General features: G+C 39.9%; 1 protein-coding gene across 1 annotated transcript; it reads right to left on the bottom strand.

Moving 5' to 3' along the window:
- Positions 1–300: 300 nt before the first annotated feature.
- On the bottom strand, positions 301–18,599 carry THOC1 (THO complex 1). The gene is made up of 21 exons (XM_033155002.1): positions 18,479–18,599; positions 14,896–14,969; positions 14,738–14,798; positions 13,138–13,204; positions 12,448–12,566; positions 11,662–11,710; positions 10,089–10,184; positions 9,664–9,746; positions 8,941–9,014; positions 7,711–7,819; positions 7,271–7,402; positions 6,867–6,967; positions 6,480–6,546; positions 6,187–6,237; positions 5,491–5,561; positions 4,916–5,014; positions 3,828–3,893; positions 3,187–3,270; positions 2,874–3,021; positions 2,159–2,237; positions 301–740 (listed from the first exon to the last, which is right to left on the bottom strand). The coding sequence occupies exons 1-21, from the start codon at positions 18,581–18,583 to the stop codon at positions 445–447; spliced, it is 2,031 nt and encodes a 676-aa protein (XP_033010893.1). The 5' UTR covers positions 18,584–18,599; the 3' UTR covers positions 301–444.
- Positions 18,600–19,672: the final 1,073 nt, after the last annotated feature.

Here is a 19,672-nt window from a genome sequence, read left to right as displayed (position 1 = left end):
GCCCTTTCTGTTAATAAGTACCGGTAACCAGAGTTATTCAGCATGCTGCTCTCCTACTGTTTTTGCTTGAACAGGCACCTAATTTTCACTAAAGGAAAGGATACTGTTTGCACTGCTTTACAACATTTTACCCACATGTACACTGGGGACGAATCCCTAACCAAGAGCAATAGTTCTCCAATCTTCATAGAATTTGAGCACTTAAGGCATCTCAAATTATGTAAGTACTATTTGTGTACTATGTCCCTTCACTACCCATACTCCATGGAAAAAGTCAGTAACCTTCCTATCTGCTTTTGAACAGCTCTAACAATTCATTTATTCCTGGAATTTCTAGACAGGTTACTTTAAAATGTTTTATTGCTTACCAAATTAAACTGATCTATCAAATGTTGGATTGTTACTTAGCAACAACAGCTTCTTTTTCCTTGTTTAGCACCTATTTTAGCTATTGTTTTCGCTATCGTTTGTTAGGCTTTCTGCAAGGTCATTTAATCCAGCTTTGATCAATGCAGTAATCAGATTTTCCATTGTAGCGTGGATCCCTTCTTGGTCTTGCCAAGTAACAAGCAGCTGCTTAGCTCTCATCTTCACATCTTCACTATCTGATTCAATTTGCCTTATATCAGAGTCTTTCATTTCCAAATATGGGGCCAGAACATTCCAGTATTCCCCAAGCTTGTTAGCAAGTAACTCTATTTGTTCCCCTGTTACAAGTTTATCCCGTTGAGCATCTGGACCTAAAATCAAACATAAAAAAAGAATATTTAGATAATAGCATTGTATAATGCAGCACTCAACAAAGCTGTTTCTGAAAACCAACACCTTGTTAGCATTGTCCAGTTTCAGTAAAGAATTATCCTTTTACATTCACGCTTCAAGTTTTATTTAAATTCTACTATCTTAAAATCATATTACAGAAGGTGCATTTGTGACTATAGACAGATCACTTGTTAGGCCACTTTTATACTCCCTGAAAGTGCAAACCCTCAACCATTACTTTTAAGTCAATCCATGATTTTAGACAGCTGTCTTAAATTACTAAACATTGAAATTGCCCAGCCAATTTGCAATTGTTTTGCAAGTTCAAATAGAATCCCTAACTGCTACAAAAAAGCTGCCTGTTCCCCAATGTTAATAACTAGTGCTTATTGGTCATGTTCATTTACAATATATTTCAGAAACAGCCCTCAATGAAATGAAAACTGGATGGCCAAGGAGGGAGGAAAGGTTCACATGCAGCTGGTAAAAGACATTGTCAGGAAGGGAGTATTTGAACTTTAAAAACAAGTAGGAGTGAGATACAGCAGAGGGAAAGACAGATTTCTGCTGAAATAGAGAGGATGGGAAGTAAAATTAGTAAACAAAATGAGAGAATGCAATAGAGCAGGTAAGTAGCATAAGCAGGATTCCACTGGGGGAACTAAAACAAGGCTGATTTTTCAGTACTATTGGGGGGAGCACTGATGAATAAGCATAGAAGACCTGCATGAAATTATAGCATGAATCAGAGAGAAAACTGGATATGAAGTGATCACATGAGGAAGAAAGACATCATGCAAATGAATTTAATCAGAAGGAACACAAAAAATAAGCAGACTAAAAAGGTATGGAAAGGAAAGATCAAGGATATGCCAAGTTTAGGAAAAGACACTGATTCACAAATTGTGAGGCAGGAGATGGAACTGGAAGGATGGTCTTTGAAAACCAGCTTTAGAAGAAGACGACAAATTCTCAAACTGACTTGCTTCAGGTGGAAATATATACCAATAGTTTTCATAGAACATAACTGATGAGCGAGTGCAACCGTTGACAAGGTGATGCTGTCTTGGAAGTACACAAGTTTGCACTAAGGAGCTATGATAGATGCAGAGAGAAAGAAAAACTCGAGAAGAGACAGTATTCTCAAGATCTACTCATTTAACAAGCACAGACTATCCATCAAGAAGGCCAGGGTCCAATAAAGTACGAAGGATTAGGAGGCCCTGGTTTTGTGCTATTGTGTGGCTCTTCTTTCTGAACATGGGACTTAAGCATTATTACTGCTAACTCAAAAGCAGTAGACAGGATGAACTTGGGGAGAATGTGGGTCTGCTGACATACTCCTTTTACAACACGTGTTGAGGAAAGTGGGAAAACCCCAAGAACACAGTCTTACTTTCATTGTTTTCCTTTAACAAAGCATCATTATCTTCCTCATCTTCATCCTCGCCTGTTTTAATTTCTTCAGAAGGAGGCTATAATGAGAGAACTGAATATCACTGAATGGATTTGTACTTAAAAAGAATTTGCTACATGGCGATTCCTGACCTACATGTAGCAGAACAGAGTTCAGAAAGAGACATTTGGAATTTATAAAGAAACCATACCTTGTTTTTATACAGATGTCTATTCTAAAACTACTACTAAACAATAAAATGCTAAATAAAAGCTTAATATTCTTTTAAGATACTGTAAATCATTGCTTCTATGAATTCCCATACAAAACTGCTAAGAAGACAGAAATTACATCCCATTGCAATGAAAATGAATTCTTAGTAACTGGTTCCAAAAAATAATCATTCGCTCAAATTGACTTCCCAGAACTAACTAAAAGCTTCATTGTCAAAACAAATTCCTATTCTCTTATTTTTTTCTGCATATTACAAGGCCAAGAGTGTCCAGCCTTTCCAAGGAAGATCATGAGACAAAATAAAAGTAGATGTACAAAGCAAAAAGGATCCTTTAAACCCAAAATTCATGTCTGTCTCCTTTCTTTCACAAATACTAAGTGTTACAAAGATAAAACACACAAACACAAAATTGTCTGCTTGCAGTTTAAGGACAGAGATATAGGCATTTGAAGAGATAATCAAAGGTATTTTACTACTTACAGGTAGTTCTTTAGCTAATTTGATGACCATGTTTTCGAGGTATTCTGGTAAACTCTTGAATTGCTGATTGGTTGGCTGGAAGAAGTGGGGGCTTCTACGTGCCAATAGCCGTAGTGCTCTCCAGCCGTAGTTAGAATTATTCACAACCCTGCCATCAAAGTCAGAATTAGTCTGCCATTTGGCATCTAGGAAAAAGGAACTTGTTTTCTCAGCTTTGTTGTGCAAGCCAAACTATGTTTGAAGCAGATGAACAAATCAGTGCAACACTGATGAGAAATGTAAACGGCAATGAAAAATGATCTGCAGTACATACTTAAACTCTTTATCAACCATGTTTTCGGGATCTGCCTGTTCAATAGCCTCTTCAAAGAACTCTTCCAATGTTGGCATATATTCTCTAGAAAATAAGAGTCAGATTTAGTGTTTAACTTTCTAGAGTGCCTTCATGTTTCCACGTCTTAGCTGCAATTCCTTCAATATAAGAGTGGCCAACAATGAAATGAGAAAAAAATACTATTTTTTCTACTGTCACCTGCATTTATGATGTAGGTTCTATTGTGGTTGAACAGCTCAGTGAATTAAAGACTGTTCCTTTTACTGTGATATAGCATATCAGAATCTGTAACATGCAAAAAGTATTCCATCCATATCAAAGCATCAAGAAATACTAATATTTGTTGGATTAAATCCATATTTAAAATTATAGGAACAAACATAGGTGAAATATCTAGCAGATGTTCTTTGTGATACCTCATGCCCTAATACCGGTAAGAAACTTATTGCAACTCCCCTGATTATCTGCTCACCCTCTCTATATTAATTCATTCAAATCACTTCATGGGTCTTCTGGCTTTGAGGTTTTTAAAACTGTTTTGAGGTTTTGTTTGTTTTACAATCAAGTTCCAACTTGTTTTATTATGGACCACCCTACCATATTATTTTCATATGACTTACCGGGTCTCAGATTTACAAGCTTCCATATTATCAGGGCATAAATTCCAGAGTCGAGTCAACTCTTCACTAAAATGAGAATGAAAAAGCAGGTTACTGCATTGTTATGAAGTGTGTTTTGATGAGCCAGATATTTTGCAAAGAGGGGCTTCTTCAAAGTGAAAAAATGCATTAATTGTCTAAAACACACATACACACACCTGTACCAAACTTCTCATGTAAGAGATCAGATCTAAAATCTTTAAATTCCTATGTAGGAAACACTGTCTTCTGTTTCTGAACTGAACACCGGCTCAGCAAGAAAGAGGCCCAAGTCTTTTTAAAAAAAGAGAGAGAGAGAGAGAGATAAAATGAACAGGAGGTGCTGCCAACAATTATGTATGGGCCTTGTAGCTAGGCCTTGTTCTGTCAGCAATCTTGGTCTGCTCTAAAAGCTGTGGCCCTTTGGCTGGCCCTCCAGATATTGCTGAACTACACCTCCCATCAACCACAGCAAGCACGCCAATGGCTGAGGACGATGAAAGTTGCAGTTCTAGAAGGCCAAATGTTTCCCACACCAACACTATATGGTGACACTAGAGAGTCTTCTTGTTGCGGGCCACAGCTGTGGAATGCCCTTCCCCTGGAAACACGGCAGATATTTTGATGGGGTTCTACTAGCATTAAAAAATGTGTGGTGCAATGGGTCAATGGCTGTTAACCAGAAGGTTGGTAGTTCGAGCCCACCCAGGCACAGTTGTGGGCAGGATTCCTGCATTGCAGGGGTTGGACTTGATGACCCAACTCTACAATTCCACGATTCTATTATTTCATTTCCATAAGCATTCAAACTAAATGAGTAAGAAACACACACACAACCCCAGGCATTCTCATACTGCTGCACTCATTAACAGTTAAATTATTTGGTTTGTTTAATCGTGTTTTCTGTTTTGCTGGGATATTTTTAATGTGATGAACGGCAGCCTAAAAATGTCAGATAAATAAATTTATTTATTGACATTCATAATGTCAAAATAACCGTTTTCATATCATTAGGTTATCTATAAAAGATTACAGATATATAGATGATGAATAATAAAGGTTTAACATACTTCCCCATCAGAATTTTTCTGTTAGGTCCTTTCCCAAGGAAATCTTCAGGAATGGGTCTCTTTCGCACAAAGAGTCTTATTGGCTTGGGATCACTTGGTCTACAGAACAGATATGCTAAGGTTAACAAGCAGCATGGTGCAAAGATATTAACTGTTCTACCTTGGGCAAATAACTGTGTTACTGTATATTCTGGCGTATATGACTACTTTTTAATCCAGGAAAATCTTCTCAAAAGTCAGGGGTCGTCTTATACGCCGGGTGGAGAATCTGCCGTTGAGTATATCTCAAACTCTATATTTTAACTGGAAAAGTTGGGGGTCGTCTTATACGCCGGAAAATACAGTACTTTTTAATGCTAAAATGCCACCCCAAGCTCCTTAGACATTTCCCTTAGCTGTACCTGAAAATCTCAAAGTAGAGGTCCATAAAATGACAAGAACCTACCAAGGTTATGTACCCAAGGGGGGGGAAGCTCCATGATATGAATTTGTTTATTAGCTTGAAAATATTATATATAAACACCTGAATGTTTATCCAATCCAATACAATCTCTAAACAACGTTTTTGAACTTACCTTTCCTTCACAAAACTTGGGCAACCTTCGTTTTTCCATGCATTCCAGTTCTCTTCAGTGTTTAATATGTGCTATAAAAGCAAAAGCATATGAATGTGTCAGTGTGAGTTACTGTCACCTTCAGTATTAGCATTTTTCATTTAAAGAAATCTGCACTATGAATGTATCAGGTATCCAGAGTAGAGGTCAGAGGAGAAATACAATCTCCATGTTTACTTCTGACAGTGGGAAAAGGTAATCTTTTTAAATATGGGTTGGATTCAGAATTCTGTTCTATTCACAGGACGCTACTGTTAGAGGAAGAGTGTGGGAAGAAAAAAATTGCCAATTCCCCCTTCAGGCTCCTTAGTTCAGCAAAAATCTGTTCTAGTTGAGGGACCTGTTGGAACAGTGTTGCTGGAAGGGGCTGCTGCCAGCCTTCACTTGATCACAGTGCATTTCATAAATGGAAAGAAACTTCCATTCGTAGAAGGGCATGTCTGGATCCAACCCCACACATATTTGTGCAACTTTGTCACAGGCCCATGGAGAATATCTTGTAGTTAGAGGGGAAAGTGCCAGCAGACATTTATCACTAAGCAAGCATCAGGTATAGCACTTGAAACTCTCATTTCACTGTTTTGACGCAAACCCCATTTAAGTGGATGGTACTCATCTAAAATTTTATTCAGTTCTATTTATGAAGAGGTCACTCACCTCTACCATTTTTGAGAATCTCTCTCCATCGGGAGGATTTTCTGAAAGAAGCTGTTATCAGATGTCAAAGAGTTAGCCAAAGGTTGCAGCATCCAAAGTTAGGACTGCAGCTTCAGAAATATCATAAACACAAAGTAATATATTTTGGTTTCTAATTATCCAAAATGTGCTTCACAATCTAGATAGCTTAACCAAACTTGATTTTTTCAATTGTAACAAAACAAAAACAGAACAACTTGTACAACAACTTGTACAAGTTGTACAACAACTTGCTTGCAGTCTATATCACTGACCTGGTAAACTAATTTTGTAGTATCTTCAATCCACAGGGACTGCTCATCTGTCAAAATGTAGTTTGAACTAGAAAGCAAGCCATCACATATGTCAAGAAGACTGAAGTCCCACATATTTAAGTTAATAATTTGAGTATTAATGATTCCCACCCCCATGGTCCCTGAAGAGCTGTTCTGGAAGGTTCATGGACCCACCAGAAATGGATGTGAGGGACTGCTGGAGGCTGCAAGGCAAAGGAAGTATTGGTGAAAATGCCAACCTCCTACATCACAGTTCCCTCTTCTATTCTTAGGAACAATAAAAAAAAGTTTTTCCAGGGATTTTATACTGGTAAAAATAAAGCATTTAAAAAACGAATTAGTTCAAATTTAATAATACTAGCCTACCTTTTAAATTTCACCTGTCCCTTTAGATACTGAAATAATATTAAATACTGCAATAGGATGTGTCGGCGGAAGTTGCTGTCACTCAGCTGTAAATCCATTAACTGAAAGAAAAGATGCACAGATGGATAGAAAGCCTCCTGCAATTTATTTTACAACGTAGAACAGAAATACAGAATGGGGAAAATTAACCATGGGCCCAACAATGCAGGATGGGTTGTATCCTATATCAGTTCTACTCAAAGCAGGCCCACTGAAATTAACGATAATTTCAACAGGTCTACTATGAATAGATCTTAGTTGAAGACTACCCAATATTCCAACTAATTATTCCCCATTGGTAAGATAACACTCCTTTGCCCATAAAAGCTAGTTTTCATGTAAGTTAAGAACAACAAACACAATACCTTCTCACTTGTGAGGAATTTAGCAAAGTAAACATGCTCCCCGCCAGCTTTCAGCTCTTCCAATTTCTTTCTCGACGCTTGGGTGTCATCCAACTTGTAGCTCTTAAAGACAGCCAATACTTCTTCAGAGTACTTTTTAAAATTGGGAGGGGGAAAATTAAAATGCAATATTTAAGGACAATCACAGCCACAAAGCAGACCTGAAATTTGATATGCAAAATGCTGATCTACTGATGCTCCTTTCCAGAGTCCAACTTTAACATTTATCTACTCTGTCAAACACTATTACAAAGCCTGGCGTCAGTTCATTTATCAAGGACCTACACACCCTCCAACAATATATGCCATCATCTGTCAATACTGTTGTTTACACAGGTCAAACACAGCAGAAAGAGTATGCACAAAACAGACAGAGAAGAAACAGAGTCACCAAGCATTACCTTCAGAAATGTTTTCCACGAAACCTTTTCGTAACACTGCACTGGATTCCGAAAGTAATCTTGAAGTGACCAGAACTTTCTATACAGGTTGTAATCTATTGGAATGGAACTAACAAAATATTTAACAAATAAACTCTCACACACTTCTGCTTATTCCTGAAGATACATTAATTTATCATTTAAATTTATACCCCACATGAGCTGCCCAATTAAAATGAACACATGAATGCAGACAGGAAACTTGCCCAAGTTCGTGCCCACGTTCCCTCTTCAACTGACAGAATTAATGTGAAAGCCGTTAATGGTAAATGCCTCTCTGTCAAGCATCCCCTTTTAGAAAATGCTGTATATAACTAAATAAAGCCCATCTAGTGGCTGTGTAATGTCTCTAGTGCACAATGACATTTTAAATTAAGAAGCTACAATGTTATGTATTCTCTATTTTTAAAAAATCTTGCACACCTGAAGGAAAGCATTACTTGCCCCTGTTATGCTTACTACCCTGTTTCTCCTAAAATAAGACATGGCCATAAAATAAGCCATAGCAGGATTTCTATGCATTTGCGAAATATAAGCCGTTCCCCAAAAATAAGCCATACCCCGAAAATAAGCCATAGTGACGTGGTACCTCCCATTAAAACAGCCTGGAGAGGCGTGGCTATGCAGCGTACCGATGCGACACGGTTAAAATAAGACATCCCCTGAAAATAAGCCATACTGTGTTTTGTTGAGCGAAAAAAAATATAAGACGGTGTCTTATTTTAGGAGAAACACGGTAGTTCTATCCACACTTCTCATTTGGTTCCTCAGACATCCCAGCAAAGACCTGATAATCCAACAATACAGCTCCAATTTTCAATTGTCACAAAACAGTGGCAGAGGACACTCTTGCAACCATTTAAGTCAAAGCTAGATTATATTATATTAATGAATACCAAGCTAATCAAATTAACTGCATTATGTATATCACTATCCACCCAGAAATATTTTCCACTCCAATACAAGTTAGTTGGATGAAACTGTTTATAAACATTATCCTGAATATATCATCATGGATAAGAGGACCTCCAGATGTTTCCAGACTACAACTGGGACTTATGGGAGCTATAGTTCCTCAATAACTGGAGGACCAGAGGCTCCCCACCACTGCTCTAGCCAAAGAAGATATTTCATGCATATATTTTCCCATTTTAGAACAAACTAATGGCTTAAATTGGTCTAAGAGCTTACCAACTTGTAGGAGCTTCATCATCTCCCATCTCACCTTCCTCTACATCCATCCCTTCTTCTCTCTCCTCAACATGCTGAAAAGAAAGAGGCCATTTAGAATTAATAACGCTGGAAAAGGCTTTGCACCAGAAAATTAGGAGATGCAGATTAAAGATAAAAATATTCTTTATCACTGGAATTCTAAGTAATTAGTAAACTATGCAAAGAGCTCAGATAGGATACAGAAGAAGAAGAAGAAGAGTTTGGATTTGATATCCCGCTTTTCACTACCCGAAGGAGTCTCAAAGCGGCTAATATTCTCCTTTCCCTTCCTCCCCCACAACAAACACTCTGTGAGGTGAGTGGGGCTGAGAGACTTCAGAGAAGTGTGACTAGCCCAAAGTCACCCAGCAGCTGCATGTGGAGGAGTGGAGACGCGAACCCGGTTCCCCAGATAACGAGTCTACCGCTCTTAACCACTACACCACACTGGCTCTCAATTTCCTCCTCCTTGTGCCTTCTCCCCTTAAGACTCCAGTTTAGAAAAGTGCTAAAATTTAAAACTGATACTTAAAATAAATTATCTTCACATGTAAGTAACTGATGATTTTTTTTTTAATTGTTTGCCCTCTTTTGAGAGTTGCATGTGTATTTGTTCAGTACATGGAAAGCAGAGTGCTATTTTATGCCTTGTTCTACAGATTTCCCACAGAACGGAAAATAGAAAATAAAAAGATGACCCACCTTCTGTCCAAGGGTGCTGTCTTGCTCACTGGTATTATAAACTGTAATATTTTCCAAATTAAATTGACTTTGCAAATTAAGCCCTGTAGAAAAAAGGATGCACATTAAAAGCCAAGAACAACACAGGAAATAATTATACCTATAACCCAATAAGACATTTGTAACTCACATATGTCAATTTACAGAATAGAATATATGATGTTTCCCATCAACAGTATAAAAAACAATCATTGTACTTTAGCTACAATTAAGCAAGACAGGAAATGTCTACCATTACCACCTTCAGAGAGTTCCTTGGCTAAGGCAGGCAACATAACTAAACAGATTACAAGCATAATACAATTAGAAAAGAACTTAAGATATGCAGCAGACTTCCATTTTTCCATTTGAGTATGTTTATATCATTATACACTAACAAATCTCACCTGATTTTTCTGAAAGTGGGAATAATCTAGCCAGGAATAGCTGGATTCTTCCACAGAATACTGTATTTTGGGATTTAGACAATCGTCTCAGGAGGTCTAAACAAAGAGATAAATAAGAAGAATATGTTTTTTATCTTATCATGGCTCCAGAATTTTTATAATTTGTCATGGGCAGACTGTGGTATGTTAAGGAGCTGATAAATGTCCTACAGGCAACCAACTTCTTCACTTCCCTCGCATGCCTAACTAAGACCAAGGGAGCCGGCGTTTGTCTGCAGACAGCTTCCAGGTCATGTGGCCAGCATGACAAAGCCGCTTCTGGTGAACCAGAGCAGCGCACGGAAATGCCGTTTACCTTCCCGCTGGAGCGGTCCCTATATATCTACTTGCACTTTGACATGCTTTCGAACTGCTAGGTGGGCAGGAACTGGGACCGAGCAACGGGAGTTCACCCCGTGGCAGGGATTTGAACCGCCGACCTTCTGATCAGAAAGCCCTAGACTCTGTGGTTTAACCCACAGCGCCACCTGGGTCCCAGCATATCTAAAAAATTGTAACACAACAGACATTAAAAATTTCCCGATATAGAGCTGCCTTCAGATGTCTTCTAAAAGTCAGATAGTTGTTTATTTCCTTGACATCTGATGGGAGGGCGTTCCACAGGGCGGCTGCCTGGTTCCCTGTAACTTCACTTCTTGCAGTGAGGGAACTGGCAGAAGGCCCTCGGAGGTGGACCTCAGTGTCCGGACTGTTCAATGTACCGTATTTTTTGCTCCATAAGACTCACTTTTTTCCTCCTAAAAAGTAAGGGGAAATGCCTGTGCATCTTATGGAGCGAATGGTGGTCCCTGGAGCTGAATTGCCCAGGGGCCAAAAGAGGATCATGCTTTTTATTTTACAAAGAGAAAAGGGAGTGTTGAAAGGACCCCGCTCAGCAGCTGATCAGCAAGAGATCGGGAGAGAGATAAGAGTCCCGGCTCCCTGTCAGCCCCGCCCTCCTTTGTTGAATGTGCTGCAGAGGGAGGTTGTTTGTTTCCCCAGGACATGTGACTGGCTGATTAGATTATCTGTCTGGAAACTGTAGAAATGGCTCCCTTTCCTTAAGATTTTTCAGAAATGTGAGTTAAACCTCATAAAAATGGGGCTTTTCCTCTTTGCTTTTCCCCTTTTGCAAAAGGAGCTTTGCTTTTCCCCCTTTGCAAAAAAAGCTGCAAAACCTTTAGCTGATCCTCGGAAAAAAAAAAACCCAGGGCTTTTCCCTTTGCAAAAAAAGCTGCAAAACTTTTAGCTGATCCTAAAAAAAGCCAGGGCTTTTCCCTTTGCAAAAAAGCTGCAAAACTTTTAGCTGATCCTCAAAAAAAAAACCAACACAAAAAAGGGCTTTTAGAGGAGGAAAACCAGAAAAATATTTTTTCCCCTTGTTTCCTCCTCTAAAAATGAGGTGCGCCCTATGGTCCGGTGCGTTCTATGGAGCGAAAAATACGGTAGTTGGCTTGGAGATGAGTGAAGTTTTGATGAACTACACTGAAAGTTGTGCAAACTGGGGATGAAGTGGAGAAACAAGACTACTCACCATTGCACATTCTCAGCAAGTAATTCTTTCCTGCTGAATAAAACGTGTTCTAAAAATAAAGTACCAAAAGGATGCAATCAGTTAACATTTTAAGTAAGAAGGTTGGAGGTTACACTGTTGCTGTAAATAAATTCACTTAACAGTAGAAGAATAGTAACTTTATACCAGGCCTAGCCCAGAGCATGTTTGTGGACAACTTGCCCACAGCAAGATTATGGGTGACAATCAATTATGTACTGTACATCCACTTGTGCAACAAAAAATCCGCTTGGGTCACAGGACATCCTGTTTCACTTAAATATGTCTCCAGCTCTTTGTGTGCCCCCAAGAGTCTGCTACAGAGGGTTCCTCAACTCTCCAGACCAGATTTTGGTGGTAAATGGGGGCCGCAGAGTAGAGGAGAGGAAAGGAGAAGCCCTGTGAATTACCATTATATATTAATTAATATATCAATTATTTCCAAGGAGTCAGTCAGAAACGTTCTTAAAGAAAAAACACAATGCAGCAAAACAAAATTAATTTAAGTGTTTTAATCCAAAATTACACCAAACATACAATTTCAAAACAGCAGACTTTAAACAGCACTTCACAGGTCAAATCCCACATGGGGCACAACAGTAGTGCTCAGCACGACCTTCTAGGATCATCCATCCAGAAAGGAAGAGTTATTGCTTCTTGCAACTAATGGCTTAACAAAGCTATATATCACAGGTATATATTGGAAAGCAATACAGTAACCCAAAAGTCTTCTAATAAACAAATCTATCCTGGAACAATAATACTTACAGATTTCCATGTAGTTACATTTTTTTCCACAAAGGTGAAAATTTTATCACATTGATCCAAAGGAAGGCAATCCAAAACATCTCCCAAGAGGACAAAAGGGGTTGATGCAGTGCAGATACCTTCATGGGTCAGAATAAATGTATACATTAGCTTCAGGAATTTTAAAGAGACTTTCAATTTGTTTATGTTGAAAGACTGTTCAATTCAATGTACAATCTAATCAAAATATGTTTTACTCGATTTACAGGTGCAACTCTTTAAATCTAGTCTTACAGCCCAATTCTCTCTCTCTCTCTCTCTCTCTCTATATATATATATATATATATATACCCAAAAGTAAGTCCCACTGTCTTCAGTAATGCTTACTTCCTAGCATATTTAGACTACAGCATTAGAAAACAGTAGACTTTAAAAAGCAATTTCAGTTCAGCTGTTGTCTAATAAGAATGAAAAGCTAGTAGTAATTACTAATAGAAAAACCTGGTATCAAGCCACTCAGTATCCCCTCCTCACAGAAAAAAACCCAACTGGCTGCACGATGCCAGAACTTCAGTCAAACCTTTGGGAAACGTTACAAAATATTATTTAAGGAGTATTTAAAGCAGGGTTTTTAATTTTTTAATTCTATTTTATTTATTGTAAGCCACCTATATATTTTATAAACAAGCAGAAAAACTGTTCCACACTCACCTTCTGTGACCCCATTAATAACAAGTGATATGATAGCCAGGACATTTTCACAGGAAGCTTGGTTTATCTGAACAAATATAGTACAAGGTAATTATTAAGTGTACACAATTGAAACATTACTTTGCAGGTGAAAATCCACTAAAAAATACAACTTGTACACTATACTTTGTTTGAGGTTCACCAACAGCCACATCAGCACATTGTCAAGAAACAACATTAAACTGCTACAATGGCTTAGAGCAGTCTTTCCAAATGTGCTACCCTCTAGTGCTTTGGAGCACAACTGCCATTAGCCCCAGGCAGCATGGCCAATGGTAAAGGATGATGCAAGCTGATGTCCAGAACATCTGAACACATTTGGGAAGGCTGGTTTAGACAAAAGCAAGTGAAACAGGACTTAAAGCTAACTAGTAACAATGCAGGTTTCTCTAAGACATTTATAGTCTGCTTAATTATTTGCATTTCTAAGCGGCATACATAAAAACAATTTTAAAAAATCATAAAACCAAAACACTACTTTAAAATGCCTCCTGGAACAAGAAAGGCTTAGTCGTGTGCCTGATGTTCAGCAAGGAGAGAATTCCACAGGCTTGGTCCACTACACTTCTAGTAGTTACAAGCAATGCATCTGACCCATGAGGAACCACCAACAGAGACTCCCCACCCCCCAAAATCTCAGCGATCGGGCCAGGATAGAGGGGATCAAGCATTTCTTAAGAAATCCTGGACCCATGTTGTAAAGAGCCTTGTAAATAAATTCAAGAACCTTGAACCCTTCCCGGTAGCATATAAGTAACCTGAGCAAGCTTTTAAGCGCCACTGTTATGCAATGTCAGTAGTCTTTCTCTGTCACTAGTATAGCTGCAGCACATTGCACCAGCTGGAGATTCTAGACCAGACACAAGAGCAGGTGCACATAGACTGCATTGCAATAATCAAGTCTTGTGGGCCCTGCAACACTGAAGAGGGCCCTCGGGTGTGACTGTATCAACAGCTGTCCTCATTTGCCCATTCCACAACACCACCAGGGCCTCAACAGGATCCCCAGCTCCATCCCATGTGAAATCACCCAGAACAGTCAGGAACCTATCTGGTTCCACTGTCTCTTGGCGCAGACCATCTGAATGGTTTCCTGACTCCCTCAGAGTGGGGCTGCTACCAGAACTCCAAACTTCACCGGGAAGTGTTCTGACCCTCACAATGGGGTTATGACCACCCCTCTCCCCACTAGGGACAAGGACCAAATCAAGGGTATGCCCTTCTCTGTGTGTTGGGTTGGTGAATATCTGGGACAGTCCTGTGGTTGCCATGGAAATCATGTTATCTTGAGCTAGCCTTGAAGCAACCTCAACATAGATGCTGCAGTTGTCCAGGACGACAGTCCAGGTTTCCTCCAACACAACACCAAGAAATTATAGTTTTTGTTCTTTAAAAAGATGAACCAAAGCATTGAAGGTTCAACTGATTTGGTGACTTCCCTTAGTGGTCATATTTTTCCTGACGTATCAGAAGTAATATGTATTATTCATTTTTTACTCTGAAAGGAACCATACACTTTCTACTGACAGTGATATGTAGAGTTACAACAAGTAGTACTCACAATTTCTTCTTCCAGGGCAACTCTGAAAGCTTGATCCAGGGTAAACTTTTTTTCATTTTCACTACCGGAGGAGAAAAGTGTTAAGACTTTTTTGCCAAACCTTCCATATCAACATAATTAAATACAGGTTATGGAACAAAAAACAAACTAAAGGTTACCTTCCAGGTATCTGGCTGAACGCACTCAATAAAGGTTTAATAGTTTTGTTCTTAAGTGCATCTCGAGTTGAGTTCTGAGAAGAAAAGGCAAGTAGGGAAGATTAGGTTTTTAAAGTAGTATTTCTATTCAATAGTATGTGTAAATCTATATCAAAATTAATGTATAACCCACCTTTCTTGCATGATGGTATTTAAGATGGGTAACATATGGTTCCCAGGCACAAATCAGACCTGCTTCACTTTAGCAAAGTTTATGCAATGGGGCCTTCTCACCACAACCAGGGATAATAGGGATTTTAAAGTTTTATATTTACTTAGAATTTAACTGCTCTAGTACTTTAATTCCAAGACTTTACTCATATAAAAACATGCTATACCTCATAGCACAGCCTAAACCAAAACTAGACTTGTCTAACCAGACTAACTTTATATTATTAGAATACAAGTTCAAATTATAATTGAATATATTCAGTACAAGGAGAGGATTAATGACTTATGTACACTCAGACCATAAAATCTTCTTGGGTCATTCCAAATCAAGTGATCAAACTTTTAATTGTTTTTTTTTTTACCCCGTGTCATTTTCTTAACATTTTGTACACTAAATCTAAAATTTAAATTGTTTATCCTATCCCGTTTTTGAGACAATCAGAAATAATAAATGTAAGCATAAAATGTGCCTCAAGGTTTGTGTATTCTGTACTTAAAGCTTTTAAACGCTGCAAAAATGCATACCCTTAGCCATGCGGTTTTAAAAACAGATATGGAAATATAACATGATGGGTAAAGGTAAAGGTAAAAGACCCCTCGACAGTTAGAGTGAGGGGGGAAAGTATTTGATCCCCTGCTAAATTTGCCAATTTGAACCTCTGATGAAGAAATGACCAGTCCATAATTATAATGGTAGGTTTATTGTAGCTGTGAGAGACAGAATAACAACAGGAAAAACCCCAGAAACCCAGAAGACAAAAGTCAGAGACTGGTGTGCATTATAATGAGAGAAATAAGTATTTTATCCCCTATCAACCAGCCAGATGTCAGGCTACCTGGTATCGTCACTGTATGTAACGAGCTAAGATTAGAAGCACCTGCTGTAAGGGAGAGGTCTTACCTGTAATCCCAGCTCGTTACAGTACCTGTACAAAAGACACCTGTCCACAGAAGCAATCAATCCAGCAGATTCTAAAGTAGCCACCATGACCTGACCAAGACCAAAGAGCTGTCCAAGGATGTCAGGGACAAGATTATAGACCTGCACAAGGCTGGACTGGGCTACAAGACTATTGCCAAGCAGCTTGGTGAGAAGGTGACAACAGTTGGTGCAATAATTCGCAAATGGAAGAAACACAAAATAACTGTCAACCTCCCTCTGTCTGGGGCTCCATGCAAGATCTCATCTCGTGGAGTTGCAATGATAATGAGAAAGGTGATGAAGCAGCCCAGAACTACACGCGGGGAACTTGTCAATGATCTCAGGGCAGCTGGGACCATAGTCACTATGAAAACAGTTGCTAACACACTACGCTGTGAAGGAATGAGATCTTGCAGAGCCCGCAAGGTCCCCTTGCTCAAGACAGCACATGTACAGGCCCGCCTGCAGTTTGCCAATGCACATCTGAATGACCCAGAGGAGAACTGGGTGAAAGTGTTGTGGTCAGATGAGACCAAAATCCAGCTCTTTGGCATCAACTCAACTTGCTGTGTTTGAAGGAGAAGGAATGCTGCCTACGACCACAAGAACACCACCCCCACCGTCAAAGATGGAGGGGGGCATATTATGCTTTTGGGGGTGTTTTTCTGCTAAGGGGACAGGACACCTTCACTGCATCAAAGGGACGATAGACAGGACCATGTATCATCAAATCTTGGGTGAGCACCTCCTTCCCTCAGCCAGGGCATTGAAAATGGGTCAAGGATGGGTATTCCAGCATGTCAATGACCCAAAACACACGGCCAAGGCAACAAAGGAGTGGCTCAAGAAGAAGCACATTAAGGTCCTGCAATGGCCTAGCCAGTCTCCAGACCTTAATCCTATCGAAAATCTGTGGAGGGAGCTGAAGGTTCAAGTAGCTACACATCAGCCTTGGAATCTTACTGACTTGGAGAGGATCTGCAGAGAGGAGTGGGACAAAATACCTCCTGAGATGTGTGCAAACCTGGTGGCCACTTACAAGAAACGTCTGACCTCTGTAATTGCCAACAAGGGTTTTGCCACCAAGTACTAAGTCATCTTTTGCAAAGGGATCAAATACTTATTTCACTCATTATAATGCACATCAATCGCTGACTTTTGTCTTTGGGTTTCTGAGGTTTTTCCTGTCGTTATTCTGTCTCTCACAGCTACAATAAACCTACCATTAAAATTATGGACTCGTCATTTCTTTGTCTGAGGGCCAACAGGCAAATTTAGCAGGGGATCAAATACTTTCCCCCCTCACTGTAAGTCCAGTCAAAGGCCACTATGGGATGCGGTGCTCCCATAAGCACAACCCAAACCGTAGTTTCTCAGAAGAAAGCACTACCAGTACATATTTTAAGTATTTTTTACTCTTAAGTAAGTAGACTTAGGAGTGCATCCATTCATCTCTGCAAATGACAAATGTGTTTTTGGTCGAATTAGGGCCAATTCACATGATTAAACTGGAATGTTTGGAGTGCAGACTGAACAAGTCCAAACAAATTCAGGCTACAATGAAAAACTCATATGACATTTTACCAGTGTGTAACTCAATCTAAGCAAACCACCTGAAAGCAGACTGAGTTCCATTTTAGAATTAAAGATGAGATAATGAATTACAGTGATTATACCGAATGTTAAACTTGTTAAACATATACAGCATTACATTACACACGTCCCTCACTAGTTGCCTGTAGAACGAAACAGTGATTTGTATGAATGAGCATCACCACAGGTCCAGCAAGCTACTTCTATTAACAGTCCTTTCTCCACACACCAATTAAAGGGGCAGAAACCCTCTCCCCTTGGGCATCTGGCCACCCTACTGGAAGCAAAATTTCGACATCTTCTGAAGGAGGACAATGTCGCCCTGTGGTGGGTTATCAGCAAACAGTTGTTACTGCTGTTCCTTATATGCCACCATTCCTTTCCACAATAAAGGTACGGGCATTGAAAACGAAGCTAAAAAGCACAATTCCAAAGTGCCTAAGATATCAGCGTTAAAATGTGGTCGATACAAATGAAAGTGATGTCCCTCTTATTATACTCAACGGCCTGTTAGAACAAACAGGTCTGAAGCCTGTGCCTTTGGGGGGTGGGAAACGGTCGGGCAGAGAGGGAGCTCCGTAACCACGGCGCCGCCACCGAGGGAAGCCACGTCCACAGGAAATGCTACATTTCTAAACACACTTATTGGGCAGGAAACGCCACGGAATAAGACCGGGTGTGTAGTAGCGTGGGCTTCTCTCTCCCTGGCCTGCCGCCCACCCAGTTCGTCCCCATCCATTCCGGATATAAGCGGGGATGAAAAGGGAGCTCAAGCGAAAAGGAAAGGCGCTCGGGAAGCCCCAGCTCTCCGGAATCCCCAGCGGCGGCATTCGCGCCCCAGCCCGCCTCCCCGCTCACCGTGAAACGCAGCCGCGCCTCAGGCAAGCTAAAGAGCGGCGGCGGCGACATAGCACCTCCTGGAAGACTCGACGAACAACCGGCGTCCCACTCTGATGACGCCATCCCTTTGCGACTGCGGAAGTCCGAAGGCAGCCGAGATCGCCCTCTCCTGCCCCGGAGGAGTCCTGAAGCGCCGAGAAAAAGGAGACTCGGAAGAGGAGGAGGAGCTTCGAGGATTCTGAACCACGTGACTGCTCTCTACCCATTCAACTCTCGCGTCGCCTCGTTTTGTTCTCAGTTCGTTTTGTGGAGGCTCTCTGGCTCTCCACATTAGTTTGATATTTCCTATTAACATGTAGTTCCTTATAAGAAGCATAAGCTTTCTTGTTTTCCTAAACCAGAGTCCCAGCATGATTGTATCCAGGGGGTAAAGTGTGCTCCTCCCACAGAGATTCTATATTCAGTTCAGTTTCTGCTTATTTAGCTTTAAAAGAAAGCATGTTTTGATGTGTGCAATATCACACCCACGTGTGCAATATCAAGCCCCAAATGGTGCAATTCAGAATGAGTGTGGGCTGCGGCACACTTGCACAACAAAACAAAGGAGGACATGAACCATGTTGCGGGGGGGGGGGGGTTGACTCAAGGTCACAAGTTAATTCAACTGCAAGAAAAAGACCTGATAAAGATGGAGCGGGAATAGTGCACAAAAGATCACTAGCACCAGTTGGCTCTGTCCACATAATAAGGTTATTTAATTTGTATACTGTACTACCTTTTCAATAAATGCTGGGTAAGCTAAGGTAAAATAAAGTATTTCCAAATCCTAACACCATGTTGGCAGGGACATGGGATTAAATGTAATCTTTCCATCTACACACATTTTATTGCATTGCATTGTAATAATTTATTGTAAAAATGTTCATTGAGTTGTGGAGATCTTTTGATACAGTAATTCAATAACGACCTAATCTTCCTGCTGCGTCTTCAACAGATGTTATAAATGTGTGTTTTTAGCAGACATTGGTGCACAGTGAGTCCCAGTCTGATACAGTACTAGTGTAGAGGCAAGCTCTCTTACAGTGAAGAACTGTGGCGTGTATTATATTTTGTTTTGTATGAGCAACAATGCCTAGGTGTCACCTTGATTGATTCTGTGTAAATTTGTAAGAAAACCAAATAGGAAATTGTTCTTTTATTGATACTACTGCA

Source organism: Lacerta agilis, chromosome 7 (assembly GCF_009819535.1).
Source record: "Lacerta agilis isolate rLacAgi1 chromosome 7, rLacAgi1.pri, whole genome shotgun sequence".
Classification (NCBI taxonomy): Eukaryota; Metazoa; Chordata; class Lepidosauria; order Squamata; family Lacertidae; genus Lacerta; species Lacerta agilis.
The sequence above is the reverse complement of the archived record's forward strand: the minus strand, read 5'-3'. Positions and strand labels throughout refer to the sequence as shown.

What these genes read in the sequence shown, in the direction of transcription:
- THOC1 (XM_033155002.1), bottom strand. Translation starts at nt 18,583, where the DNA reads ATGGCGTCATCAGAGTGGGACGCCGGTTGTTCGTCGAGTCTTCCAGGA. An exon ending in AATTCCTCACAAGTGAGAAG is followed by an intron (nt 6,968 to 7,270) that starts GTATTGTGTTTG and finishes CTTTTCTTTCAG; the next exon opens with TTAATGGATTTACAGCTGAG. An exon ending in GGACAGGTGAAATTTAAAAG is followed by an intron (nt 6,547 to 6,866) that starts GTAGGCTAGTAT and finishes CTTGCTTTCTAG; the next exon opens with TTCAAACTACATTTTGACAG.